This window comes from Calonectris borealis, chromosome 15, assembly GCF_964195595.1.
Source record: "Calonectris borealis chromosome 15, bCalBor7.hap1.2, whole genome shotgun sequence".
Classification (NCBI taxonomy): Eukaryota; Metazoa; Chordata; class Aves; order Procellariiformes; family Procellariidae; genus Calonectris; species Calonectris borealis.
Window position 1 is genome coordinate 11,164,259 of NC_134326.1, and position 27,245 is coordinate 11,191,503.

Here is a 27,245-nt window from a genome sequence, read left to right on the forward strand (position 1 = left end):
TTAAAAGCTGCTTACCTAGTTACTAACAAGAGGGCTTTGAAAGAGCGAGCTCCAAAGGTTAATTGTGGCAGTTGTTAACATGAGTGGGCGACGGGCCGGCTTCGTTGTTCCCAGCCAAAAGCCTGGGCCTTTCCTTTTTATTCCTGTCCCTTGTTTCTGCCTGTGCTAAATGACCTTCCTCTATTTCTCTTTTCTGTTCCAGTCCCCTCATTTGAAAGCATCCTTTTTTTTTTTTTAATTTTTAAACTTCCCTTCGCTCCATTTTGACCACATACCTTGGCAAACTGTGTCTGACTGCAGCAGCAATAGTCTGAATGCGCTTGTTGGCCAGGAGACAACCCCCCCCGCCTTTCCCTGCTCCCCCAAAAGCTGGCATGGGGCTAGAGCAGAGAGAGCCGGGCTGCCTCCAGCCTCAGCCCTTTGCAGCACTTCTAAGCTGTTTAGCAAGGTTGAAAGGTATCCACTGTTAATTTGCTTTCAAATGCTGACACTTGAGCTTCGTTCATTCCCAAGGGAAGCCAGGGTGCCTTCACCCTTACTGCCTGGAGGACAAGAAGGAAATACTGGACAAGGGCACTTGCTTGAGGCACAGCGAGCTCGAGACATGAGGAACCCTGAGATGAGACCCTGCGGAGCTGGGAGCAGTGAGCAGGGTGAGTGATCAGCGTCTCTGAAGTGTCCGGTCCTGAGCAGCTTATGAACCCCAACACTGAGGCAGCCCAAAATCCCCAATGAGTCCGTGGTCGCTTTGGAAAGTGTTAGCCCGGTCTCCAGCATCCCCATGGTGGCACAAGCTGATCCTGATAAATCGGAATGCCTGCTCGGGCATTCCCCTGGGCTCTCCCCTCCTTCCTTATGCATCACCACAGGCACACACACCTTGTGTCGAACTCCCGGCCTCGTGGGAGGCTCCCCCCAGAGATGGGTTTCCCAGTAGTATGTGACCCTGATCCACAAAGGACTCCCCTTCCCCACCCGCCTCCCAAATCCCCCTCCCGCCCCCTTCCCCATGGTTTATAGCATTGTCCATGAGGCAGATGGTGCCGCAGCGGCGGGGCGTGGGACGGCGTCTCTCCCCCATGCCTTCCCAGCACCCTCCCGGCACCTTGGAGAAAGGGGGCTTGTAGCTCCTCCGTGAGCCCCAGTGTCTGGTGGGGGCTCGGCAGGCGTTCCTGCAGCCTGGCTTAAGTCTGCTTCTTTTCCCATTCCTGCAGAGAAAGGAAAAAAAGCGGGGGATGAGGACACATCGCTGGAGAAGTGAGCACTGAGCCCTTTGAGAACCTCCCTCCCTGCTGGGGGTTTTGGACCACCCAGCATCTTCAAAGCCTGGGGTCAATGCTGCCCTGCCCTGGGCATTGTAGAGGCCGCCCGATCAAGGGGAGCCTATTGACGAAGCCTTCTTACTCCAGCTACAGGAAGGCATCGTGCTCACAGGCTCTCGTCCTGCTGGGGGACTTCGACCACCCTGGCATCTGCTGGAAAGTAGCACGGCGAGCTGTAGGCAATCCAGGAGACTCTTGGAGTGGATTGAGGATAACTTCTTAAGCCAGGTAATAGACAGCCCTACCAGAGGGGATGCAGTACTGGACCTGATGGGCACCAACGCAAGAGAGCTCATCAGTGATGTCAAGATTGGAGGCAGCCTGGGCTGCAGTGATCATGCACTGGTGGAGTTCACAGTCCTGAGGGATGCGAGTCAGGCAAAGAGTAAAGTCAGGACCCTGAATTTTAGGAAAGCAAACTTCCAGCTGTTCAAGGAATTCGTCAATAGGACCCCCTGGGAAACTGCCCTCAGGGACAAGGGAAGAGAACAGAGCTGGCAGATCTTTAAGGACGCTTTCCATAGAGCGCAAGAGCTCTCAATCCCCAGGTATAAGAAGTCAGGAAAGGAAGGCAAGAGACCGGCATGGCTGAGTCAAGACCTGCTGGTCAAACTAAAGGGCAGTGAAAGCAGGGGCAGGTATCCTGGGAAGAGTATAGGGATGCTGCCAGGTTGTGTAGGGATGGGTCAGGAAGGCCAAGGTGTGGATGGAGCTGAACTTGGCAAGGGATGCAAAGAATAACAAGAGCTTCTACAGGTATGTCAGCCAGAAAAGGAAGGTCACAGAAAGTGTACCCCCCCAATGAGTAAGACTGGCAAACTGGTAACAACGGTCGAGGAGAAGGCTGAGGTACTCAACAACTTTTTTGCCTCAGTCTTCATTGGCAACCTCTCTTCCCACACCTCTCGAGTGGAAGGACCGCAAGACAGGGACTGGGGGAGCAAAGTCCCTCCCACTGTAAGAGAAGATCAGGTTCGTGACCACCTGAGGAACCTGAATATACATAACTCTATGGGACCTGATGAGATGCATCCCAGAGTCCTGAGGGAATTGGCTGACGTAGCTGCCAAACCACTCTCCATGATATTTGAAAAATCATGGCAGTCAGGTGAAGTCCCTGGTAACTGGAAAAAGGGAAACATTGCACCCATTTTTAAAAAGGGTAGAAAGGAGAACTCTGGGAACTACTGACCTGTCGGCCTCACTTCTATGCCTGGGAAGATCATGGAACAGATCCTCCTAGAAGCTATGCTAAGGCACATGGAGGACAGGGAAGTGATCCGAGATGGCCAGCCTGGCTTCACCAAGGGCAAGTCCTGCCTGACCAACCTAGTGGCCTTCTGTGATGGAGTGACTACATCAGTGGACAAGGGAAGAACTATGGATGTCATCTATCTGAACTTCTGTAAGGCCTTTGACATGGTCCCCCAGAACATCCTTCTCTCTAAACTGGAGAGATATGGATATGATGGGTGGACTGTTTGGTGGATGAGGAATTGGTTTGATGGTCACGTCCAGAGGGTTGTGGTCAATGGCTCAATATCCAGATGGAGATCAGTGACAAGTGGTGTCGTTCAGGAGTCCGTATTGGGACCAGTTCTGTTTAATATCTTCATCAATGACACAGACAGCGGGATCGAGCGCACGCTCAGCAAGTTTGCAGATGACACCAAGCTGAGCGGTGCGATTGACACGCCTGAGGGGCGGGATGCCATCCAGAGGGACCTTGACAAGCTCAAGAAGTGGGCCCGTGTGAACCTCATGGGTTCAACAAGGCCAAGTGCAGGGTCCTGCACCTGGGTCGGGGCAACCCCCGGTATCAATACAGGCTGGGGGATGAAGGGATGGAGAGCAGCCCTGCCGAGGAGGACTTGGGGGTACTGGTGGATTAAAAGGTGGACATGAGCCAGCAATATGTGCTTGCAGCCCAGAAAGCCAACCGTACCCTGGGCTGCATCAAAAGCAGCGTGGCGAGCAGGTCAAGGGAGGTGATTCTCCCCCTCTACTCTGCTCTGGTGAGACCCCCCCTGCAGTACTGCGTCCAGCTCTGGAACCCTCAGCGCAGGAAAGACACGGACCTGTTGGAGTGGGTCAAGAGGAGGGCCACGAAGATGATCAGGGGAGTGGAACACCTCTCCTATGAGGACAGGCTGAGAGAATTGGGGTTGTTCAGCGTGGAGAAGAGAAGGGTCCGGGGAGACCTTACTGCGGCTTTTCAGTACTTAAACGGGGCCTATAAGAAAGATGGGGACAAATTTTTTAGCAGGGCTTGTTGCGATAGGACAAGGGGTAATAGTTTTAAATGAAAAGAGGGTAGATTTAGAGTAGATATATGGAAGAAATTTTTTGCAATGAGGGTGGTGAAACACTGGAACAGGTTGCCCAGAGAGGTGGTGGATGCCCCATCCCTGGAAACATTCAAGGTCAGGTTGGACAGGGCTCTGAGCAACCTCATCTAGTTGAAGATGTCCCTGCTCATTGTAGGGGGGGTGGACTAGACGACCTTTAAAGGTCCCTTCCAACCCAAACTATTCTATGATTCTATGGTGCTCTCCCCTCTGCCCACCCAGCTCTGCACCTCCTAAATCTTCCTGCAAGCTGGGCTCATGCCAGCAGTGAGTGCTGCAGGGGACCCTGGTAGTACCCCTTGCTTTTGGGGTAGGGAGCATCCTAGGTCCCCAGATTTCACGGTCAAGGAAGAGAGACAAGATGAAGGATGAGATTTCCCGTGGGGCTGGGGAGGAGAGGGGGAGCAAAGCAGGACCTTGGCCTTCCGCAGCACATTTCCCTTGTTGGCAGGGAGGATGGAGGGGCTTCTCTTCCTCAGTTCGGCTGCACAGTTAACAGGGACCAAGTGCTCAGGGGGGCTCCCATTTGGCTTGTTTGTAGCTTCCTGTGGAAAAGGGGGAGCAAGAAAGAGGAGGATTTAGGAGACCCAGGGAGCAGAGACAGCCAGGGGAAAAAAAAAGCACAAACTGTCATGAGGTAAAAACTGACGTGGCCAAACCTAATTGACGCTTTGCTTCCCACCTCTGTCCACAATAGGACAAAGCAGCAGGGATGTCCCTTCTTCCCCACATGCTGCTCCCCCCCGCCACCCCAAGCACCATTGCTGGGGGAAGCCAGAGCCGCGAGAGCAAGGAAGAAGGGGTGCATACCCCATTCTCAGTCTTGCCGGTCACAGCCAGCCCCAGGGCTGGCCCTCCCGCCAGTGACTGCTTCAGCCGCTCCTTCACTTCGGTCAGCTTGAGCTCCAGGTCAACGCGGCGCTCCTCCTTCTGCCGGCACTGCTCCTCCAGCACCGCCACCCGCTGCTCCAGGTCCTGCAGCTTTGACCCTGCTTGCACAAGCGTGCTCAGCTCAGCACAAAGCTACCTATCCTCCTGGATAGGGACGCTAGATGGGGCTGCCAGCCCTGCACACCAGCTCACGGCCACAATGCCACCGCCAGCCCAGCGTCCCCATCCCACCCCAGCTCTGCAGCCTTCCCCCCGTACCCGAGTGCCTTCAAGCATCCCCAGCCACAGCACTTGGATGGCACCAACCTACCCGTGCTGCCCTTCATGGCTTCCCGCAGCTCTCGCTTCTCTTTCCGCAGCAACACCAGCTCGCTGCGGATCGATGCTTTCTCCTTCTCCAGCTTCTCCTTCTCTGTCAGAAATCGCCTGGCATCCTCCTCAGCCCGATTCTTCCCGTACCTGTACTGGTTGGCATCTGCACGCACAAGGAGAGCCCGTCATGAAGGCTCTGGCCCCAGCAGCACCGATGCCACCCGCAGTCCAGCTGAGCTGGCGCAGCACAACCCATCACCCGTGTGCCGGAGCCAGCCAGCCGCAGCCTGGCCGCAGACCCTCTTGGGGGAACAGCGTCCTCCTGCACTGGCCAGGGTCCCCGCACTCACTCGACGCGTGCCTCTTCACTTTGACTTGCGGGTCCACCCGCCGCGACTTCTCGCTGCAGGAGGAGGCATGGCGCTTCACCTGGGCTCCTGCCGGCCGCCCCGGCTCCTCCTCGGCCTGCGGCAGGGACGGGAGGGAAAGCGTGCTGAAACACCCACAGGGCCATCGTGGCCTGGCCAAGGCTCCCCAGGGCATCTTCTGTAGCCCAGCCATAGTGATGGAAGAGGGCAAGCTCCTGACCCACGCTCACCTGAACCTTCTCATAGGGGACGTCATCGTACACCACGCGGGAGGAGTCTGGCCGGTGGTCCTGGGAGGAGCTGGCCCACCTGCGGGAGGAGGGATGGGGGTCTTCTTTTCCAGGACATCCCTGCCAGCCCCCCAGTGAGCCTTTCCATCTCAGAGGGCTTTCTGCATTGCTCTCCCAGCTTCATTCACGAGCACTCTACCCTACCCTACCTACTCTACCAGGTGTATCCCTTAAGTCCTTCATCAGCGTTGATGAAACACCTTCCGCTTTCCATCCTGCCCAAGGGAAACTGCCCCGCTTCGGGAACCGCCTGGGGACACCAGCTCTCCCCAAGATCACAGCATAAACCGTGTCTGACCCGTGCCCCACTCGTGCCTTTTCTAGGGAACACACAGGGCTGAGGATCACCTTCCCCAGCCCAACACTCTGCCCCCGGCTCGGCCCCTTCCCAGCCGCAGCACAGCGGGAGGACAGCCTTACAGGTAGGAGTGCCTCACAGCCGTCACTATGTTGGCAATCGTCTCCACGTCCACATAGTCGTAGTGCAAGGCCTCTGGTGCCGTCTGTGAGCCTGTCTCCACCAAGAGGAGACCCAGCCAGCGGCCCAGGTCTTCGGAGCAGCTTGCCTGCAGGAGAGAGAAAAGGTTGGGGTGCACGCCCAGCTCCCGGCCCCTCGCCCTCGCTCCTGCCTCCCGATGCAAAGCCCTGCTGTGGAGAAGGGCCCTCTGACACAAAGCGTGTGTGCAAGACTTAGGAGGGTCCAAGAGAAAGCACTCGGGCACATGCAGGAGGTCCCAGTCCCAAACCTCCAGCCACCCCCTGCAACCTGCCTGCTTCAGCCCTGCCAGCCTCATCCCTGCCTCCAGCCTGCAAATACCTGCGCGGCTGCCCCCGGCTCACCCAAACGATGCCCTGGGCTTCCTTAACGCGCAGGGGAGGGGAAAACAAGGCACTGCTTGCATGCGAGCGTTGATCATCACAGAAAATGCTCCCCCAACTTGGCAACCCCCTCCTCACGGGACTGGCACACCCTGCCCGCCCCGCTGCCCGCTCACCTCCAGCGCCGCCACCTCCTGCCCGTTGCGAAGGATGCGGAAGGCGAAGGGGTGTTTGGGGCCCAGCCCCGGGACCACCTCGCAGCCCCGGAGGACGATGGCGTTCACGTGGGTCCGCAGGTCGGTGCGGTCCTTGTGGAAGTAGAGGGTGTTGCCCTTCAGGCGACACCAGCGCTCCTTCCAGCACTGGTTAACCAGGACGCTGAGGTAGCCTGGGGGGCGGCAGGCCGAGGGAAGGGTCTCAGCGCCTGCTCAGCCGGACCTCGGGCAGGCTTTAGTGAGACAGGGCTGCCCAGAGATTACAGCATGGCTCCCTACTCGTTTGGTCCTTTTGTGCCTCAGTTTCCCCACAGAGAGCCGGCTGGGACCCCTAGACCCAGGTGAGGTGCCAGCTCAGTGCCACACAGTCACCCAAGCCTGTTTTCTGGGAGGACACGGGTGACCCCTCGCCCCCTCCCCACACACCACGGGAGTTTGCAGACCCGAGACTGGGCACCATTTTGCAGCCTGAGGCAGTGTCACAGCCCTCCAGCAGCTCGGTGAGCTTGCCCCCACCCCACCGCCCTTTTACCCCTGCCTGCCCCCGATATGGCCAGGCTGGGGGGAAGGATGCCAGCTCCCCACCGCTCCCGGCCCTGCGCAAGCCAAGCCCCGTCTCTGCCCCCGGCCCGCACGAACCACAGCAGGGGATGTCCTCCTCGGTGGAGGAGGTCTGCGTGTCCTCGGGGGAAGGCTTCTTCTTGGAGAAGCTGATGATCCTGGTGATCTTCTTTCCTGCCGCCCGGCTCATCGAGCCCTTCAGGTCAGCCAAGCCGCTCTTTTTGCCTTTCCCTGGAAGGAGGACAGGGTAGCTGTGTGCCCCCGCCGCATGTCACAGCGGGACATGCCCCCTCACCGGGAGAGGATGCTCCCCAGCTGTGGTGCACACAGCTGGCCCCGCCGGCCGGGGTGACAGCCTGCCTGGCTGGGGCAGGGGCCATACCGTGCTCGCCGGGCTCTCTGCGGGCCCCCGGGGAGCCGGTCTCACCGGCCGCCATGCTGTCCGAGTCAGAGGTGTGCTTCTCCTGCGACAGCCGCTGTGGGGGGAGCGGAGCAGGCACCCTGTCAGCAGCGTCCCCCCGCGCAGCCCCCAGCAACAACCACTATCGGCCCTTCATCCCTCCCACGCAGGGTTGGGACGTCCCCCGGCACCAGGGGAGCCCCGTTCCCCTTCCCCAGCGGTGGGGTGCCCCATAAGCCCTGCAGAGCTGCTGCGAGGGTGGGAAGGACTCCTCAAGCAGCCCCAGGAGCTCGGTGCTCCCCTGGCCCCGCATTCCCCAGGGCCGCAGCAGCCCCACGCAGCACCTCGGCAGGGCGGTTAGAAACTATCACCTTATCCAGGTCCATCTTGCACGGCATCACCGGGGAGGTGGGGGCTTCCATCCCACCTGCTGCCGGACTGCTGGCTTCCTTTATCACCTGCAGAGACAGCCCCCAGCAGCCACTTAAACGGACCCGAGGGCCAGGGCTACTTTCCCTGGCTCAGCACGCTTCCATCTCGCTGCCAGAGCCGGGCTGAACCATGGGGAGAGAGGTCCTGGTCTCTGCAGGACAGGACAGTGAGTCCTGCTCGGGGCACAAGCCCAGCTTGCCCGGGGGATTGCACACATCTTGACTCCTTCAAAACTGCAACCAGTTTTGCAGATTTTGTCAGAGATTTTGGAAATCTCAGAGTGAGGGACTTGGGTGCCAAGCCACACAGTCATCCTGCCAGCACAGGACACCTCATGACCCCCCGTTTTACAGGCAGGCAGAGCGTGGCTTGCCCAGGCCATGTAAAATGACCCTGTTCTCCCACGTTTGGGGTAACAGCTGGGCTTGTGGTGTGCACAGAGGCTCCTTTCCCACCCGCGGCCCCTTCCCCGCGGCCCCTGCCTCCCGCCCCTGAACAAAGGCAGGAAAGGGCCACAGGGAAGAGGAGGGGGAGAGCAAACATCCCCACTCCACAGGGGCTATCAGCGCCGGAGACGCCCAGGCCCTGGGAAGCAGCTGGCCAGCCCCCCGAGACCGATAAGAAATGGGAGCAAAGCCCCCCTCTCCTTCCAGGGGGGCAAGACCTTTCCCAGGGCAGCCCCCGCCCCGCCTCCGCCAGGGAGGATGCCAAGGAGGGTCTGCGGCCCCCCGGGCAAAGCGGGGGGCAGCCATAGTACCTTCAGCCACTCCTCAGCCTGCTCCTTGCTCTGCACGGCCAACACCAGCGCCTCGGCTCCCGGCAGCGAGAACCGCAGCTCGTGCTTCTTGCGCCGCCCGTCCTTGGGGACGTAGATGACATTGCAGGACCCCAGGGGCACCTCCACGTGTGGTTGCCGGTCCTTGGAGCTTTTGTAGCACTAGGAGAAGCAAAGGGAACCGCTCAGGGCTCGGCCAAAACCTGCCTGTACCACCGCCGTGCTGGGCAGAGTTGGGGTCCTTCTCAGGGTCCCTCTCAGGTGGCACAGACAGAGGTGGCTCAGTCTGTGCAACAGCCTCGGTGGCAGAGGGCTGCAGGGTGCCCTCTCACTCCATGGGGTCCCAAAAGAGGGGAGCCCTCCATTCACTTGCAAGGGCAGTGGCAGCCTTGGGGCAGGGTCTTGGCTTGGATAGTGCTACTTTTCTTCAGCCTGGACCTGACCTTCCTCCCAGCCCACCAGCAGGTTTCTGTCCCCCACCAGCTCTGGGCTCACCAGCAGTTTGCTGTCCCGTATGATGGTGAGCTGCTTGGCCCACTGTCCAAAGCGCTTCTTGCGCAACAGGAAAGCGCAAATCCTGCAATCTTTCACCAGGTTCATGGAGGCTTCCTCCGACGGCCACTGGTGTGTCAGCTGCTGGCCCTTCCCCTCCTCCTCCTCCTCGTCATACGACTCGTAAGAGCTGCTCATTGCATCCGAGTCATTGTCTGGAAGGAAGCAGGCAAGTCACCCCGAATGGCACCCGGGGCCCTGCTTGCCGGGCATGCTTGCACACTGCCAGGGCTCCCTGCGCCCAGCGGGCTCCAGCACAGAGCCTGGGCTGGGCACTGCGGTGGATGGACTCCATGTCATCCCCTGAAAACAGCAGCACTTTGACCCCGGCTGTCTCCATTTCCCTTCCAAACCAGGCAGGATGCTCGCAGGCCAAATGCCGGTCCCAGGTGCATCTATCCAAACCCCTGGGCTGGCTTATTTCTTTGCAAGCCTCAAACTTTGAAAGCCTGGATTAAACCTTCCACCCACAACAGAGAATCACGCGCCAGCCTTCTACCCCACACCTCCCGTGCGGGGCACGGAGAAGCAGGGCTCCGCAGTGGTGTCCCTGCCCCAGGTCTCCTCCACCGTGGCAGAGGCAGCTCACGCAGGACACAAGAGCTGCATAGGCAGGGACGCCTGTTCCCCATGCTGGTGACATCCCTTCCACAGCATGAGGGCTCTGGCGTGCATGACAAACAGCACTCCACGCTCCTTGCTTTTTGCCCAGCAGCCTCTGACACACGTGAGGTCCTCCAGCCTCAACCCCACTGGCCCCCAGCCCAGCCCTCAAGCCCCCATCTCGGGGCTGGACTTTGCCGAAGCTCTCCCCTCCCCGGCGAGGGCACCCGGATACCTACAGGAGTTTTTTGGCTCCCCATTCATCCTGGTGACGGGGTAGTTGCTGTCTGCATCCTCGTAATAGCCATCCTCGATGGAGTTGGGGGGGCTGGAGCTGTCTGCGGAGGAGGCAGAGGGCAGCTGGGGCTGTTACACCTGGTTTCCCCCCAGGGATGCTCCAAGCAGCGAGCCTGCGAGCCGGGCAGAGCAAAGCACACCTTCCCAGGGCATCTCAGCATCGGTCCCCGCGCAGTTCCGACCTCTCCCCATCACCCCCTTCCCAGCCAAGCCAGACCAAACAGCTCCTTGCAATAACAGCACAGCAGGATGGGAAGGAAGCGGGACAGGAGCGATGCTGGTGGGAGCAGCCACGTTTCCTTCCCTGGGACGAGCCGTCACGCCCGCCGAGGGCTGCCTGCTTTACCATGCGGGCAGGCGGGCGGGGGATGCAGCGGGCAGCTTGCGGGGCTCCCCCCACCCTCCTGCCATCCCGGTGCGGAGCGGGACTCACTGCGGGAGGTGATGTACTCGGGCGCCTTGCCAGGGCCCAGGGGCAGGGCTTCCTCATAGTAATCCTCAGGCGGGGGGGTGGTGGGCAGCGGTGGAGCAGGGTCCACAGGAACCTAGGGCAGAAGCACCACCGGCATTAGCCAGGCAGCGGAGAGGGCCATGAATCCCAGCAGCTACTGCTGTGACAAGTGACAGGAACGGGTCCCAGCCCCGGCCACTGCCCCCTCCCCGGGCGGGTGCAGAGCAGACCTCGCAGAGCAGGTGGGCACTCAGGGACTTACGGCTTTTGCAGTCTGGCTCCTCGCCAGCTCCAAGCCAACACCATCGCTGGTGTCCCCCTCCTCCTCCTGCATGTCCTGGAGATCCCGCAGGTCACAGTCTGCTGTAAGCGGAGAGGGTGAAGGGAGCAGGAAACCTCAGAGCTGGCCTCCCCAGCCATGCCCTCAGGGACCTCCAAGGCAAGCACCCATGGCCCTTCACTGCCAAGGTGCTGGGAATTGGGCACTGCTGGTAAATGCAGCTGGGCCGGGGTGTGTGCGGACCCCCCATGGCCAGCCCCCAGGCAGCTTTAGGGGAGTGGGAGCAAGCACCCAGGGTGATGGTGCCCACCTTGGACACAAAGATGCAGCTTTTAACCTCCTTCCCCAGGGCACCCCAAGAGCTCCCACTGTCAGCAGGGACCCCGAGGCCAGCACAGCACCCACCCAGTGGGACCCCCAGGAGTCACTCCAGGTTGCCCACACATACCGAACTCCTCGAAGAGAGACTCCACGAAGCTGGTGCCATTGCTCAGGGATGCCGTGTTGACGTACATGTAGTCCACGTCCTTCCCTGGGAGCGAGGGGATGTTCTCAGCCTGGGTGTGGGCAGGGTGGCCGGGGCGAGCATCGGCACCCCTCCTCCCCTCAAATACCAACCCAAGGACGCAGGCCAGCCCACCCCACTGTGCCATGGGGTGCTCCTCTGGAGCAGGCGCCCGGGGAGCAGAGGAGCCCCCAGGGGTGCTGCCACCCCACCCCAGGAAGGCAGGAAAGTGGGAAGGCTGTGAAGCCCCAGGTGCATGGCCCTCCTGGCCTTCCCGCGGAAACCCCTGCGCTCAGCAGAAATGGGTGGCAGGAAGACCTCTGCGAAGCGGCCTTTCCGCAGGGAGCAGCCCCCCCGCAGCCACGGCAGGGCTGACGCCAGCCCCTGTGCCCGGGGCGGGGAGAAGCTGGGAAGCGAGAGCGGGGAGCAAAGCACCCCAAGGGGCCTGAGCAGATGCTGGGCGCTGGGCACAGAGGCAGCTCATCCCTGCCCAGCGGAGTTTTCCCTACCCCGCTGGGGTTTTGGCCTGGGGCAGCTGCTGGGGACACCCACTGCCCCTGGGGACAGCCACCGGGCACCGCGGGAGCGGGACACAGACCTGCGGGTGGCTGCAGCTTCTGCAGGATGGTGGAGACAGCCAGCTTCTTCTCCTGCGTGGTGGCACTCAGGTACTCGTGGTCCAGCAGCTTGAGCAAGATGCTGAGCTCTGGCAGGAGCTGGTCCAGCACTGGGGGGAGCAGGAAAAAGCCCTTCAGCCAGGGTGGTGTTGGGGTGCTGGGGTTGGGACAAGGCAGAAGGGGCTGGAATGTACGGAAGACCGCAGGATGGGGGTCTTTCCCAGCTGGCCCAGCGTGGCTCAGGCGGTGTTTCCTAAGTGCACACATGCTCCTTCCATGCACAAGCTCTTCGACCTGCACACAGACGCCGGGATGCAGCCTGCTGAGCCCGTGAATGGAAACACCAGCTCTGCAGGGCTACTGGACTGCTATCAAAGGGCTCAGCACACATACTTTTCCATGCAGATAAAACTACACCTCTGTCCGCCTGACAGTGCATCATTGCTGCTGGTGCCCCCTCGCTGTGATGGAGGGAAGGAAGGAAGGAAAGGAAACCCAGATGCCATCTCCAGAGCCACCTGGCAATGCTGACCAGGGAGACGTCCTCCCACCCCTCGCCTGCTGGGGGACATTCATGTTCCCCTGCTGTGTTCAGACCACCCGTGACCTCCCAGCCCAGTGCCACCTCCACAGTGTCCCCATATAGAGGCTAGAGCCTTCTTCCCCACACTCACCAACAGCAGCTCCTCTGCCCTGCTGTCACTCCTCCCCTGTATCATCCTAGCTCATCCACACTGCTCCAAGGCCACCCTACTCTTCCCTCCAGGCATGGAGTCACTGCCCCAAGGGACAATACCTGCCCCACACAGGCGGCCTGAAAGGTGCCCAGGGAGGGGACGGGGACTGCAGCACAAGAGGGGCTTTCCCCACCCCGCTCAGTGTTAGCTGAGCCTCCGTCCAACACACATGGCCCCAGAGGGGGCCAGAGGGTCAGAGCAGCTGAAGTCCTGGCAAAGAGGAACCGCACCAGAAGCCACCGCTCATCTGCTTTCCCGTTGCTCTGCGAGATCCCAGCACCCGCCAGCTCCTGGGCTGCCACTAAACCTGAACACAGCATCAGCCCGGCAAACAGAACCAGGCAGGAGAGATGGGGAGAGCCCAGCAAAAAGCAGGAAAAGAGAATTCGCTGCAAATCACCATTACAGGCACAACACATAAAAGTGTGGGTCTTCTCTTTGACGTGGTGATTCATGGGCTAGTTTTTACAAAGCAAAAGCACACTGCAGTTGTGGGGTTACCCATGCAGCAAGGCGCCAGAAAACACTTGGGTGTTTGCATATCAGAGCAGGGCTACAAAAAAAATTTGTCACTGAAAGCAGTAGGTACAGTGCTGGCAGCAGCTGACCGACAGCTTTGGGAAAACTTGTTGGCCAGGGATGGGAAGGATGGGGAGGACTTGAACAAGGCAAGCTCTGGACTCCAAATCTCTATGAGCTCCCACAGCCCCAATCCTGCACGTGCACCGACATCCTCATCCCAGGTCTCTTCCTGTGCCTTATCTCCTCCGAGCAGAATAAGACAAAACTGAGCTGGATCTAAAGCCAAGCTCCCGTTTTACCCGGGACCACGCACCTGCCCAGCTCCACTGGCATCCAGGGTAGCTCCTGCAGGGTCCAGCGCCTGGGGGAGACGGCCTGCATTGGAGAGGCCAAGCTCAGGGACAGCAGCAAACCTGCAGCTATGGAGGCTACAGAGGGTGGGAGAAAAAAGCTGCTGTTTCTTCCAGCGCAAGCATGAGCAGGATCCCTTCTCTTGGCAGCAACCGAAAGTCATCGCGGCACAGCTGGGGCTTTGGGTCTCCAGGGACAGGAGGAGAGGCCAGAGGTGACCGCAGAGGCAGCTCGGATGTGCTGAGTGACGGGGATGGTTTGCAAGGAGGGGAGAACATGTGCCCGAGCTGTACCCACCCTCACCGCTGCCCCTCCAGGCTCTGCCAGGGAAAGGGCCCCGGCAGAGCAGAGCTGGGCGGCAGCGAGGGCTGGCACGGGGCGTATTTCCCAGGGGAAGGGCAGGATGCTGTGCTGCTGCGGGGATCCTCATTACTCATATTCTTTAACGAGCTTCTGCTGGGCCCTATCCAAACACCTCATCCACTCTGCCCAACACCCATCAAAAACTGGGCTGCTACAGGTTTGCCCCAGGATTTTGGGTGCTCACCTTCCACCCCCATGAGCCACAGCCTGGAGCACGGAGTGAGTCCCCCAGGACCAGGCTGGCACTGCTGCCCAAAGCAGGGACAGACAGTAAAATCAACTGCTATTTCAAAGCTTTTTCGCTGAAGGGGAACCCAACACAAGCAGGTTGATGCGGATCAGTGCCCAGCCAAGACGAGCCCTCGGGCAAGGAGACAGCGTGCCTGGCCCCAAATTGCCGCCTCCCCAGGACACAAGGCAGGATGCAGCTCACAAATCTCTTCCTGCCGCCCCGGCCGATGGGCTTCTATCTCCGCAGACCTTCTGCTTCCTCCTCCCTCCCCAGCGCCAAGCTAAACAGCAGCCCCAGCCCTTTCGGCAAGGGCGGCTTTGCCAGTGCCCATCTCCCGTGGGCAGGCCAAACCGGGACAGGTAGCCCCCAGGCAGGGGGTGAAGCCTCAGCACAGCTCCAGAAGGAGCAAGCAAGCCTGGGGAGCTGGCAGTATCTCCCAGCCCACGGGGAAGGAGAGGGCAACCACAGGGGGAGCAGGGCTTCTGCTCCCTGAGCTAGAAAAACACCCCACAGCAGACAGGCAGCCACAGGACCCAGGTCCTCCTGGTGCTCTGCTCGCTGCCCCCCTCCAGCATGAACCTCCTGGGGCAGGGACCTGCTCCAGCCACGCGAGAGCCTCATGCGTGTGATGAGCGAGGGTAAGCACTCGGCTCCCATGGCCGTCTCCTTGCCCCTCTGCAGAGGCAGGAAAGGAGGGAGGAGGGGCAGATTGTCCCTGGGGTGTTTGCAGAGCACTGCACAGGCAGGATGGGAGCAGGCTCCTGCTCAGCAACGCGGTGGTGGTCTCCAGGTGAGACATCCTCCCCTGCCTTGCCCAGGACACAGCTGCAGGGCAAGTAGGGCATGGGGCTAGCAAGGAAGTGGCTGGGACAAAAAGCAAGATGCCCCTCTGTCTATCCAGCAAGCATCTAGGGAGACACTTACCCATCTTCCTGCTGCCCCAGCTCAGCAGGTGCTCAGCTGGCCATGAACTCCCATGGAGGAGATGGGGACCATGCAGACACCCTACATCAGCTTCACACTGCACACGGAAGCCTAGGCCATGGTGCTCACCAGCATCCCCGTCCCCTGCCGTGTGCAGGACATCTCCCATCCCAGCCACCAGCTCCTCGGACCAGCCGAGGGCAAAAGGGCAAGTGGGTTTCTATTAATAGTGGCAAAGCAGGCGGTGTGCATGGCGAGGGGGGCGAGGAGACCCCCCTGCACAGGAGAAGCGAGAATGGCCGATAAGCGAGGTTTGTCGCCCGGCATGGCAGGCGGGTGAGCTCATCAGCAACGCCCCGAGCGCCAGCTCTGGGCCGGGGCGCACGAAGCACGGCACAGGGCGAGCACTGAAGGCGCCTTTGTTTCCCCCCAGCTGAGCCGTCCCCTCCGTCTCCCTTGTTAAACATCCTCCGAAACACAAGGGGGGGGGGGGGGGGGCAGTCAAAGAGGCCTGTGATCCCAGGAGGGTGTGCGGCCCGCCGAGCTGAGCCTCTGCCCGGGGGAACGGAGGAAGGGAAGGAATTAATTTCCTATGCTCGTTAGGCTCCCAGCCTAAATAAGGTTAATGGGGTAGCTGCAGGAAGCAAGGGGAGATTGCTCCAGGGTTGCTGTGTGGAGGGCAGTGGGTGCTGACGTGACCGACCCAAGGTCACCCAGCAAGCAAGGACCGGCACGTTACTTCTGCTATAGCCAGCAGGAGCAAGCACAGACCCCGCACCAGCCTGCATTTGTGCCCACACCACAGCGGGCAGGGGACCGGGCTCACGTGCCGGGGGTGGGTGCGTGGGCGCTGGGGTCGGTGCATACCCCTGCCCTTCGGGGCTCTGGCAACCGCAGCGTGAAACCGCAGAGCCTGGGGACGGAGGTGGCGGCAGGACATCAAAGGGCTCCTGGGGGGAAGGTGGCATGACATCAGAGCGGCCACAAGCGCTGAGCAGGTGACGCAGCCGAAAAGGGACGCTTGCGTCCCCCACCCGCCGAGCCACTGCCTCGCTCGTCTGACACCTCCGGCCTCGCGCCTGCCTCTGGTGCTGACAAATGGCTCCCACCTGCTGCTTTCTTCTGGGGCTTCTTTTGCAACCAAAATCCTGCAGGATTGCACCGCTTTGCTGGGCTCGGGCTTTGGACACTCCCAGGACAGGGAGCGACGCCAGCCTCCCCTTCTGCAAACTCACTTCTCTCCACATTTGCAGCCTGACAGGGAGATGTCAGCGAGGTCTCCGAGCCTGGGAAGGCCGGGAGCCGTGGCGGCAGATGGCTTTAGCATTAGCTGACTCGGGCTGGATGGGCGGAGGGGACCCAGGGCAGCCCTGCTGGGACGGGGTGAGCCGGGGGACCGGCACCAGGACGCTGCTGCTGTTCAGGACAGGGGCAGTATTTCCTCTGCTGCCAAAGCCTGCCCTAGAAGCAGCACCAAGCACGATGCTGGCAGAGGAGCTTTGTCCCCTCCAGCACCCCACTACCTCTCTCCACCCTGCACCCAGGCCAGCTCTACTTTTAGACCCCGTGAGCGCTTCCCCCTGGTCAGGGACCCGCTTCCACACTGTGCGGCTACGGGTCAGGGCGCAGCCTGCAGTTGCAGAGCCCATCTCCCCCTCCCCGGCCTCTGCTCCGTCACAGGAGCAAAAATCAGGTCCTGCTCCAGCAACCTGCAGAGAGGAGGAAGAGGAGGAGGAGGAAGAGGCTCCGGCCAAGCCAAAGCAGGAGTTTCCTGGTGTACAGACCCAGCTTTTTCAGGGGGAGAGATAAGACAATGCACGTGGGGTTGTCACCCCAAGCAAAGCTGGTCCACAGCCCGACAGAGAGCCCTGGGGAGAGGAGATGCTGTTTCACAGCACTGTAAGGCTGCTGCAGCGGGATGTTCATGGGGACCCCCGTCCCACGGTTCCCCAGGTGCTGGCAGCCCCGCGGCCACGGCTCTCCCGTGTCCTCCGCCTGCCCCCGGCCACGCTTCCTCCCATGCCAGGTGAAGGCTGGGGGTGAGGGGGGCCGGGGGGAAATCGGATGCTAGGAGTGACGGCCATTGTTTGTAGCTAAAATAAAAACCAAGCAAAAATAAATCCTTCCTGTTGGCGCGGGCAGGGCCCCGGGACGCTCTGCCTGCCTGCCTGCCTGCGCAGGGCTGCTTAGAGCTGCCACCGGCAGTAAACAAATGTTTATAGCTCCTGGGATGCCATAAATAGGTGGGGTGCGGGCTGGGGAAGGGGGCACAGCCAGGGGCTACCCCAGCAGCCAAGATGGCCCAGCCCCAGGAGGAGCCCTGTGGGACAAACAGACCCAGCGCCGCCGGGGGAGTTACCTGCGGCAGATAAACCCCTCTGCCCTCTCCACGGGCTGATGTTGAGCCGCCTACAAGAGACACCTGGGCGCAGGGATGTGCCTCCATACCTCGCTGCCTGCCCCCAGCCTCCTCCTGCCCCAGCACGGGCTGTGGGCATCACTGGAGGAGTGATGCCCGAAGCGGGTGTTGGCAGCCCCCTCCAGTCCCAGTGCGCTGCTTCCCGCCCCGGTGGGGCCAGCTTTCCCCCGCTGCTGGTCCTTGAGGAAGGCCACGGCCTCCTGAGCTCTTTGCTGAGCTCCCGGGGCAGTTCCTGTTCCCATTCCCATTCCCAAGGAGGTTTCTTTCCGACGGGGAGGAGGCAGACCCACAGCCGGCGAGGAAGTGCCTTGGCGGGGGCGGCGCAGCACTCCCAGAATTGTTCCTTTGTGCAGAAGACAGGAGGACAGACGGCTGCCTGCCTGCACCCTGCCTGCGGCCACCGCCTCTCCGGTGCGGGCAGGAGGAGCACCCTGCCAAGCAGGCAGGAGAAGGGCAGCACTCAGCCCCGGGGAGGCGGCAGGGGCGAGCAGGGCATCCTTGCCAGCCAGGCTCAGCTTCCCAGCCAGCCATCACCACTTGTGTGTGGGACAAACTGGGATGACTGGGATGGGCTGGTGGGGCCAGGAACATGAGGCTGGAAAGTACCTCCTCCTCCCAGGGTGGCTGTTTGTACTGCTATGGAGCAACTTGGCGTGCTCCAGCCTGGAGGGTTTTTAAAGAAAAGCCAACCATTAATGATCACACTTGAGCTCTGACAACATCCCCGTAACAGTGGAAGATTTGCTAAGGGGCCACTCACTGCACATGAATCATCTCCTCCCTGGAAACAAGGGCCCCTTGAGTGGGGTGGATGGGGGGAGCGCCTCTGACTTGGCATCCAACAATGTCAGCAAGAGCCTGAGCTCTTGGGGCTGGCTCCTGCGTGGCCGGGAGCCCCCCACCCTCCCTGGCTCTCCAACTGCCCCAGCTGGTGCATCTTCCCACCCCTCGCTGTGATTAACCCCCTTGCCAGTAGCCCAAGGACCCCAGCAGCCGTCCCTGCTCCCCCAGCAGCTCCCAGCTCAGACGCCACAGCATCCCCGAGCATTACGGAGCACAAGGTGAACTCAAACCTTTTAACCCGTCCCCCAAACTCCCGGCACCCCCTTGCTGCCTCCCCACCGCCCCACAGCACACCCTGTGCCCTGGCAAAGCCAGGCTGCAGCAGGCAGGGCAGGGACACACATCTCCTGGGCATCTCATCGTCATGACCTTACAGTAACTAATATCCTTAGCTGATAACCTTGGAAAATCAATCCCGGGAGATGAACGTGAAACCTGCTTGCTCAAGGGGGCAGAAGGTCCCCTGCCAGCTCTCCCTCCCCGTGCAGTCGCCCGCTGGCTTCTCTCTTTACACGAAGGAGCCCGCAGGGTTCGCAGGGCCCCTCCGTCCCGCTCCAGCCCTGGGAGAGGGGGAGATGAGCAACGGGAGAGGGGGAGATGAGCAACCAGAGAGGTTAAATAGCAAGAAGGCTGCCTTGGCTGTGCCTGCTGGTCCTCCCTCATCTGTGGCCCCGTCCGCTCCAGACGCACACCCCAATGCTGACAGCAGCTCGGGGGGGGGGTTCCTTTCCCAGCACGGCCCCAGCAGCATGGCCAGCTAAGCCACTTTCAGCAGTGCTCGTGTGAAGGGTCCTGCGTCTGGCCCAGTACCTTTGCCAGCAGCAGCTCGTCTCCCCAGTATAAATAGCTCTGCAGAAAGCCTTATCGCATGGCCTGGCTCTCAGTCGCTCACCCACCCCAGCAGAGACCGGCCGAGCAGCAAGTCCGACCCGGCCCGAGCGGCAGAGCCGCCCTCTCAGCCACGCTCACCCCAAGCCCTCCTGCTTCAGCCTGGCCCTCTGTGCTGAAGCAGTTTCTTGGAGTCCTTACCACCCCCCAAAAAGCCGAGAAGAGCAAGGGGAGTTGCGGTGCCCAGTGCACCCAGCCAGTGCCGAGAGCACCGGGCATGAGGGAATTGGCCACAGGAGCAGGACCCCAAACATCCCTATCCCGGTGCACTGGAGGAGAGACAGGTTCACATCCTCCCCAGTCTTACAGATGAAAACAGGAGTCCTGAATAGAGAGAAGTGTAATTACAGGCCAACCGAGCTTGCACAGGACAAAGATTATCACGCGTGTTCACACCCCTGCCAGGTCACACACCGCAGAAACCATTGCTCACTGCTGTGGGGCCAGTCAAGCCTCTTCTCTATATAACTGGATTAAAGGAGAAACTGGAGAACAAGGGGAACATGGTGGTTCCCTTCCCACCCAGCCCTGTGCCGGCAGCACACCCCTCGCCGCATGGCCCAGGGGGAGGGGTGCTGCCCTGCAGTGAAGCCCCAAGCTGGGTCGAGGTTCTTCTGGCAATGCCCATGCTCAGAGCACGGCTGTGGGTGGAAAATCCCCCCCCTCAGCGGCAGCGACCGCATGCCCAGAGCTGCAGCCTTCCCCCAGGGCTGCAGCACCCTCACCCTGCCTGCCCTCCTTGGGGCCCTGGTCCCCTTGGGCAGTGACCCACGGTGGGGTGTCACGTCCCCATGGAGCCCCCAACAGAGCCATGGGGCATTGGAGGGGCCGAGATTCCCTGAACCGGCATTGCTGCTGGAAGAAACCCCTGGGGCAGCCCTTGTTGGGCTGCAGGGTATGTCCTTCTTCACAGCAGCTTGCATCGAAGCAAAGCAGCTTCATGAGCAGTGCAGGTAATAATTAACAGGCTGATTAAATCACCCACAAACACCTCCTGTGACCCAGGCAGATAACGACCCTCCAGTGCCCCGTGCTGCAGCAGGACTCCTTCTCCAGGGGCTGCCGGGGCTGTTCCCTCTCCACTGACGGCTTAGCAGCCCTTTCTCCACCTCTTGGAGAAGACTGTGGTGGTTTGCTTCAGCTCACCGAAAGCAAACTTTATCCCTCTAACCCGAAGAGGCTGCAGCTGCCCCCACCCCAGAGGAGGAGGGGGGGTTCTGGATCGCCCTCTCTTGCTGCTGAGCACAGCAAGAAGTCGAGCAAATAAAAGCACCCAGGTGAGATATCGCAGGGTGACCCTGCTCATACCCCCAGGCAGGGCACGGGCACCCTCCTCCCTCTGCCCCGGACCCCTGAACCCCGGGGGGCTCCCAACCCCACGTACAAGTTGTTTCCAGCCACAGCTCAGCCCAATCAATGCCATTAGCTCTGCATGGACCGGATTCAGCGCTTCCAGGCAACATTTCAAAACTCGGTGCCAGCCTCACGGGGCGCATGGCAGGATGCTCCGCCGGGCCAGCCTGGGAGCAGGGCTCAGAGGCTGCTGGCTGGAGAACACGTTTAAATAATGAATGAAAAAGAGAGGTTTGAGATGCCCTTTAAAGGAATAGTCAGGCAGGGATGAGAGCTGCTGAGTAATGTATAAAAAACAAGCTCCAGGCAGAGGGGAGATGTTAGGATTCGTCAGAACCCAGAATAAAGTGTATTTTCTTCAACCAAAATTTTGGTGTTAGTCTTTCTCAGACAAACTCCACAGCACAGGGGGCAGCAGGTTGGCCTGGGCTCCCTTCCGACACCGGGAGAGGCCCCAGGACCGGTGCCAGAGCCATTTGCTCACCCCTGCGATGGGCAGAGCACCGGGAAGCCTCCCCGCGTCGCACCTTCCTGCCTGCAGCTAGCTCGGAGCTGGGGGGACCTGAAGCTCTCACCTCTCCGTAGCCCTTCCTCTCCACCAAACCTCAGCCTCCAGGACAGCAGGAATTACAGCTAATTGCAGGCACCGTGGTGGGAAACCCGCTGACTCAGCACCCCGACGCTGATGACGGCTCTCCCGCGGGCATGCCCTCCCCACCGCCTTGCGCCCAGGCAGGCACCGCCACGTTACCACCCAGGGCCGGGTGAGTCCTCCAGCCCCCAAATTTCCAAAACGGACACCCCAGCCCCACTGATGGGGGTGGAAAGCTCTCTGCATCCCAAAAGGCTGTTCTCCGTGTCCCGTACATCCCCCTTCCCTGAAGCCAAGATCCAAAACATCTCAGATGCAACACTGGACCCACAGGAGTGAGACGCGGGGAGGCCGGCAGGGCTGGCACATCTTTCTAGGAGGAAGAGTCCCAGGAGGTGGTTGTGCCTGGACCCTCAGAAGCAGAGGAGGGTACGGGACCCTCACCTACAGGGGGTGGGCAGGGAGGGCGTTGGATTTGCAGGAAGGAGCTGGTGGATTAGCCACCAGCCAGCTCTGCTTTCCCAAACGCTTTCAGCCACGTTGCACAATGCAACGTGCCTCTTTTCAGAGGCGGTGGGAGGAGAAACCACAGGCCCCCGTGGGGAAATACCCCGCGGAGTCGGGAGGGAGGGAGACAAGCGACCAGCACCCAGCCTCCTGTGTTAGCATCCCTGCCCTGACCCCAGCCATGCCCAGGACCTCAGGAGCTGTGCCGGGCACGAGTCCCCGCTGCCCGGCGGGGGGATTGGGACCCTCTCAGTGGCCACCTCAGCCCTGTCCCCGCAGGAAAGCAATGTTCCCAGGCCGGAGCAGGCAGGACATGGCAGAGGGTCTCTGCGTTTGGGGGCCGGGGCCGTGCTGCCCCGGAGGACCCTCGGAGGGCAGGATAAGCGTATTTTCTCAGCTGAGAACAGCCCTTCCGTTTCCTTCCCCTGCCCAGCTCCGCCGGGAGCATCAGGTGCAGAGGCAAGGCCACCGGCTGACAGCATTTCCTACCCGCTTAACCCCTGCGGGCAGGGGCGGAGAGGCAGGAAAGCCGGTTTATCCCGGCGGGAAAGCTGACAAGCTTGAGCACAGGGGAAGATGCGACTTCAGTGGCTCCGACAGTGCTGGGACTGGTTCACTGTATCTGCTTTGAACTCCAGGACACAAAAGCCAGCTATCCAACCTGTTCCTATGTAACTACTATTCCTGGCTCTGTCCTTTACAACCTTGGTTTCCCAAAGCTTAAGATGACACTGGGATCACATGAAAATGGGAGGCTGAACCCTTGGACAAGGAGCCAAAAAGGGGCTGTTCCCCCATCACCAAGTTGGGTGGGTTTAATGATCAAAAAAACCCAGAAGAAAGCCAAAGCCATTCTTCAGGCTGCTCCTTACACATCTCCTGCTAATTGCCAGCAATCAGAGCATACCAGTGTCTCCCAGAGCTCCCTCCTATCACTTCCAGGATCACACGCACATGAAACCCACTTCAAAAAAAAAAAAAAAAAAAAAAAGTATTTTGAGCATGGAAACCCCTTGCAGCAAAGATCTGTTTTCGTTCCAAACTGTTACGAAATGTCAGTGTTTTCCCTTGCCTGCCGAAGAGCCTGCCTTTGATGCGATGGGAGGCATATCAGGAGCAAAAATGGAAGGGGCTGCAGCAGCCGTGCCGTGGGGGGAGCCTGGGGGAGGGAGGGCCAAAGAAGTTATTTTCATCCTTCCCCACTGCGGAGGCTGCAGATCATCAACGCAGTGTCTGCGGAGGGACCTGAGCTCCCCGAACGCCACCGCTTTTAGCGCTGCAGGGTGATGAAAGGCAAGTTGTTGGTGGTTGCGTGGGGGCCCTCCCCACGGGTGGCAGGACCTGCTCTAGCCATCCCGTGGGTGCCCTGGCAGGGGGTGCCAGCCCCTTGTTTGCACGGCAGCAGGGCAGGGCTGGCAGAGACAATGCAGAGCTCCTTGGGAGGTTTCCAACCAAACTGTCCTGCTGCTGCCCTGGAAGAGTGACGTTTAATAGATATTTTGCAGGACTGACAGCTGTGCCATTAATTTTCACTGGAAGAAGGTTCCTTATATGCAGGAGGAGATGTGTGGTTCTCAGGAGAGAGCTTTAGCTGTGCCTAGACTAGACAGTAGCTGGAGTAGGGAAGGGTTAAGGGGTTAGGACATGAGTCTGGGATGCCAGAAACCACTTCAACTCTCCATTCTGCTAAATCGTTATCTCCTGTCCCCAGCAAGTTATTTGGCTACTGAACAACAGGCAAATCTTGGGTCAAGCCCAGTTTTCACTCCCTGTCCTCCTCTGAAAAGCCTTCCCACTGTTTGGGATAAGACAACTTCTTCAAAACCTTAAACAAAGTTTTCCTGGGCTGGGATAAGGACTGGCTGCGGGCGAGAGGATTTCAGGCACATCGGCGCTCGGCGCTGCTCCATAGCAGAGGGTGCGTCAGCCTTGCAGCTCAGCACATTTGCACCGGAAAGCAGCGTTTCCAGGTCAAGAGCAAACGCGGGAAAGAGGCAGGTTCTCCAGACAGCCCAGGCAGATAGGACAGTCCCCAGGGTCCCTGGCTGGAGGACACTACCCCCGCAGCAGTCAGTAAGGGCACCAGCCCTCTCCTTCCCCTCTCCAGCAGCCCCTGCCGCAGCAGGCACCCGCGACGTGCAGGGCAGGGCAGGTCTGCGCCCCTCCGGCGCAGCCAGCCTGGTTGCAAGAGGGATCCAGCACCTACAGCGAGACCCATTTCCCCCAGTTAAGGGCAGCATTGCACATGGAAGGATATTGGAAGATACAGGGGAAAAATAACTCCGGTGCCTCCTGCTTTGCTTGGCATCAGGATCCTCGGGGCCGCCCTCCCACCCTGCTTTGCCCCGCGCGGTGGGGCTGGGGCAGCCCGCGGTGGGCTCAGCCCCCTTCCCCGCACGCTCCCTGGCTATAAACAGGCGATGGCCCCGGGCAGCTGAGTTTCCAGCAGAAGGAATGGCTGCAATGCGGAGGAGAGCTCGGCACTTGCCTGGCGTGCTAACAGCTGGCCCGATCTGTGTTTCTCACCCACTCCGCACCCCCTTCCACCGGGCTACGTGCGTGGGGCGGGCGGGATTCCTGCTGCCAGCTTGCAGGCGGCAGATCAGGAATGATCCGGGCTCCCTCCCACCGACTCTGCAGCCTCCCCATTCCTGTGGGCGAGCTGGAGCCAAGTTTATCCCTGACACATCTCCACCGGCTTTGCTGGATTTAGACACCAGATAAGTTTGGTGCAGGACCTAAATTCTAGTGGCAGAAAAGGTCACAGAAGAGTCACTAATGAGGAGAAGCCATGTGCGAGCACAGCCCTGCTAGAGCAAAGGCTCGTGGCACAGATCACCTCCCAAATCACGCACACATGCACTTCTCCATCAGCACAACCTGAAACAACTCCGCAAACATCCCACAGCACCAATTCCCCAGGTTAGGCACTGGTGTAGAGCTGAGCCCCACACCGGGTGCTGCCCAGCCTGCTGGGGAAGGCAGCAGGCTCAGCTGGAGCATGGAAAGCGATGAAGAAGCTGGTGGATCATAAAGCAAGAGAAAGTCAGGGACTGAGCAGAGCTCCAGGTGAAGAAAGGGGCTGCCAGAGAGCAGGCAGAGGCTGGGAACGGGGCACAGAGCTCCCACCCGTCTCTAGACCCAGCACCCCTTGCACCAGGGAAGGGAGCCAGTGAGACCCCCACACCTTCCCTCCACGAGCCACAGCCCCCAGAGAGATCCAGCGGCTCTGAGTGATGAGCAGGAGGGTCTGGAGGAAGTTTACATTAGCAAAGAGCCCTCCAGGTGCCAACAGCAATTCATTACAAGCACTCAAAGCAAAGCAAGCAGGCACTGCTGCCACTACCATAGAAGGCACCAGCAACGGCAATAAAACAGCAGAGCGGCTCTCCCCTGGCAGGGCCAGCTCGTGGAGTGGCCGCACCATCTCTGGGCCCATCTCCACGATGCTCCAGGATGGTTTCTGCAGTGTGCTGGACACTCCCGGCCCTTGCCTGTGATTTTTGGGGTGGCCTGAGGTGCAAACAGCGTAGCCTCCCACCAGCACACACAGCAAGAGAACAGGGAAGCCAAGACCCTCTGCTCTCCCCTCTCCCCACCAGTGAGGTCCTCTGGGATCTTGAAGGACAGCTCTGGCATTGCCTGTCATTTGACAACACTACCCCTCCCGCAACAGCACCCTCCTTCAGACCTGGCAAAGCCACCCTGTCTGGCTGGCAGGCAGGGTGAGCCGCAGCCATGGGGGAAGGCTGTCCCTGTCACCGTCCTTGTCCCCTCCCGGGCTGCTGGGCACTGACACTGCTCTCCGACCACCGACACCATGAGCTGCAGCCCAAGAGTCAAACTCCTCATAACTGTGTTTCCACTGCGGAAACACCACCCCATCCTTTTACATCGGGAAGGGGAACTCTTGACCCTCGGGTCTTTCTGGTGCTGACCCAGAGCTGCAGCACTGCCTGAACTGCCCTGGGACTTCAGCGTGGTCCCAGCCTGCAGAGCCGGAGCAATGCGTCTGGCTCCCCGTTATCATTTTTGGCTGGTGCTTTTCTAGCACCTCTGAGGACCGGTCAAGGGCCAGGACCCCCATGCTACACCATGTCACCACCTGCTCCTCCTCTGCAGCCCCAGGCCACTGTTCAGCAGCAGCCAGCAGCAATCCCCCTGAAAGCCTCCCTCTGCTCCCATCCAGGGACCTGCCAGCCCCAGCAGAAAGCCAGGACCTTCTCTGCAAAGTTGGCCCAAATCCCTGGCAGGTTTATTCATATCCCAGATCAAAGCCTAACAGCTACGTGAGCCCAATGCCACAAGCTGCAGGCGGGAATCGCACGCACGTGGGAACGCAGCCGCTTCCCAGCAGGGTGGGGATCGGGCCCTCCATGGCTTTATGAGACCACCAGCATCTTCCCCAGCTGGGGAAACTCTCTGGATCCAATCAGCTCCATCTGGAAACACCAGTCACCTCCCTTTCTACGACCATAATTTCCCCTAACAAGTGCTTACACCCCACAGGCTTGCTTACAAGCCGCTGGCTTTTCACCCATCTGACCAGCAAAGGGAAACTGGTACCAGTTTGTATCCCAGCTGGCCCTGCCGCAGGGCTGGTGGGGGGCAAAGGCACCCTGGGGGCAGGGTCCCACATCGATCCGGTGTTTGGGATCCCGCTGCACCCACTCGGTTGGGAAGGGATGCGCGACCCCCAGCCCCCCGGGACCGGGACGGGCATCCCCTCTCCCCGCCGTGAGCACGCCCGGCACGGCGGGGAGAGGGGATGCCCGTCCCGGTCCCGTCCCGTCCCCCCTTACCGCTGAGACGGTCCATGGTCCCGGAGTCGCGGGCAGCACCGGCCGCCCCGGGAGGCGCGGGCGGGCGAGTGTCACCGGTAGCAGCCGCCCGGCGGGGCCGGGTCTCGGCTTCGGAGCGGCCAATCGCTTCGTCCGCCCCTCCCTCGGTGCACGGCAGCGCCGAGCACCGGCACGGCCCGGCACGGCACCGAGAGACCTCCTGGGGGTGTCCCCGCCGGCAGCGCGGGCGGAAAATTTGTCCCCATCGCTGGTGACCCCCCATGTGCAGCCCTGCTGCACCCACCTCCCTCCACCCCCCTTGCACGGCTGAGGGTGTCCCGGGGTTCCCCCCCCCAACCCCGTGCATCTCCCCCAGGTGCTGCCCCACACCGGGCATTGAGCATCCCCAGCAGCGGCAGCACCCGGGGATCCCCCCGTGAAGGGTGGGGGTCCAGAGTGGGCCACCTCCACCTGCCCACTGCCTGCCCACGGGGGTTGTTGGTTTGGACAACTTCAGTTTGGGCAAAGATCCAGGACTAATTCCCCCACCCAAACGCACACCCAGTGAGCAAGCACAGCTCTCCCTTACCACCTCAGTCCCTGCTTCACCCGTGCTGTCCCTGCTCCCCCCGCACCCCAAATCCCTTCATATCTGCTCCCTCCTGGTGTCCCTCATCTACCCAGCCTCTGCCTGG

The 27,245-nt window shown here is 60.5% G+C and overlaps 1 protein-coding gene across 2 annotated transcripts; it reads right to left on the reverse strand.

Annotated features, from left to right (window-relative positions):
- Positions 1-100: 100 nt before the first annotated feature.
- Positions 101-26,661, reverse strand: AFAP1L1 (actin filament associated protein 1 like 1). 2 transcript variants are annotated; one of them, XM_075164197.1, is made up of 19 exons: positions 26,572-26,661; positions 12,020-12,148; positions 11,365-11,448; positions 10,899-10,999; positions 10,619-10,730; positions 10,128-10,226; positions 9,229-9,440; positions 8,716-8,895; positions 7,898-7,984; positions 7,509-7,602; positions 7,205-7,357; positions 6,527-6,738; positions 5,952-6,097; positions 5,472-5,550; positions 5,224-5,338; positions 4,872-5,036; positions 4,481-4,659; positions 4,087-4,215; positions 101-1,208 (listed from the first exon to the last, which is right to left on the reverse strand). In XM_075164197.1, the coding sequence occupies exons 1-19, from the start codon at positions 26,585-26,587 to the stop codon at positions 1,185-1,187; spliced, it is 2,316 nt and encodes a 771-aa protein (XP_075020298.1). In that variant the 5' UTR covers positions 26,588-26,661; the 3' UTR covers positions 101-1,184. The 2 variants fall into 2 exon arrangements, with proteins under 2 accessions (XP_075020298.1, XP_075020299.1); XM_075164198.1 differs by having other exon boundaries at positions 10,899-10,996; positions 26,572-26,617.
- Between the last annotated feature and the right edge of the window lie 584 nt (positions 26,662-27,245).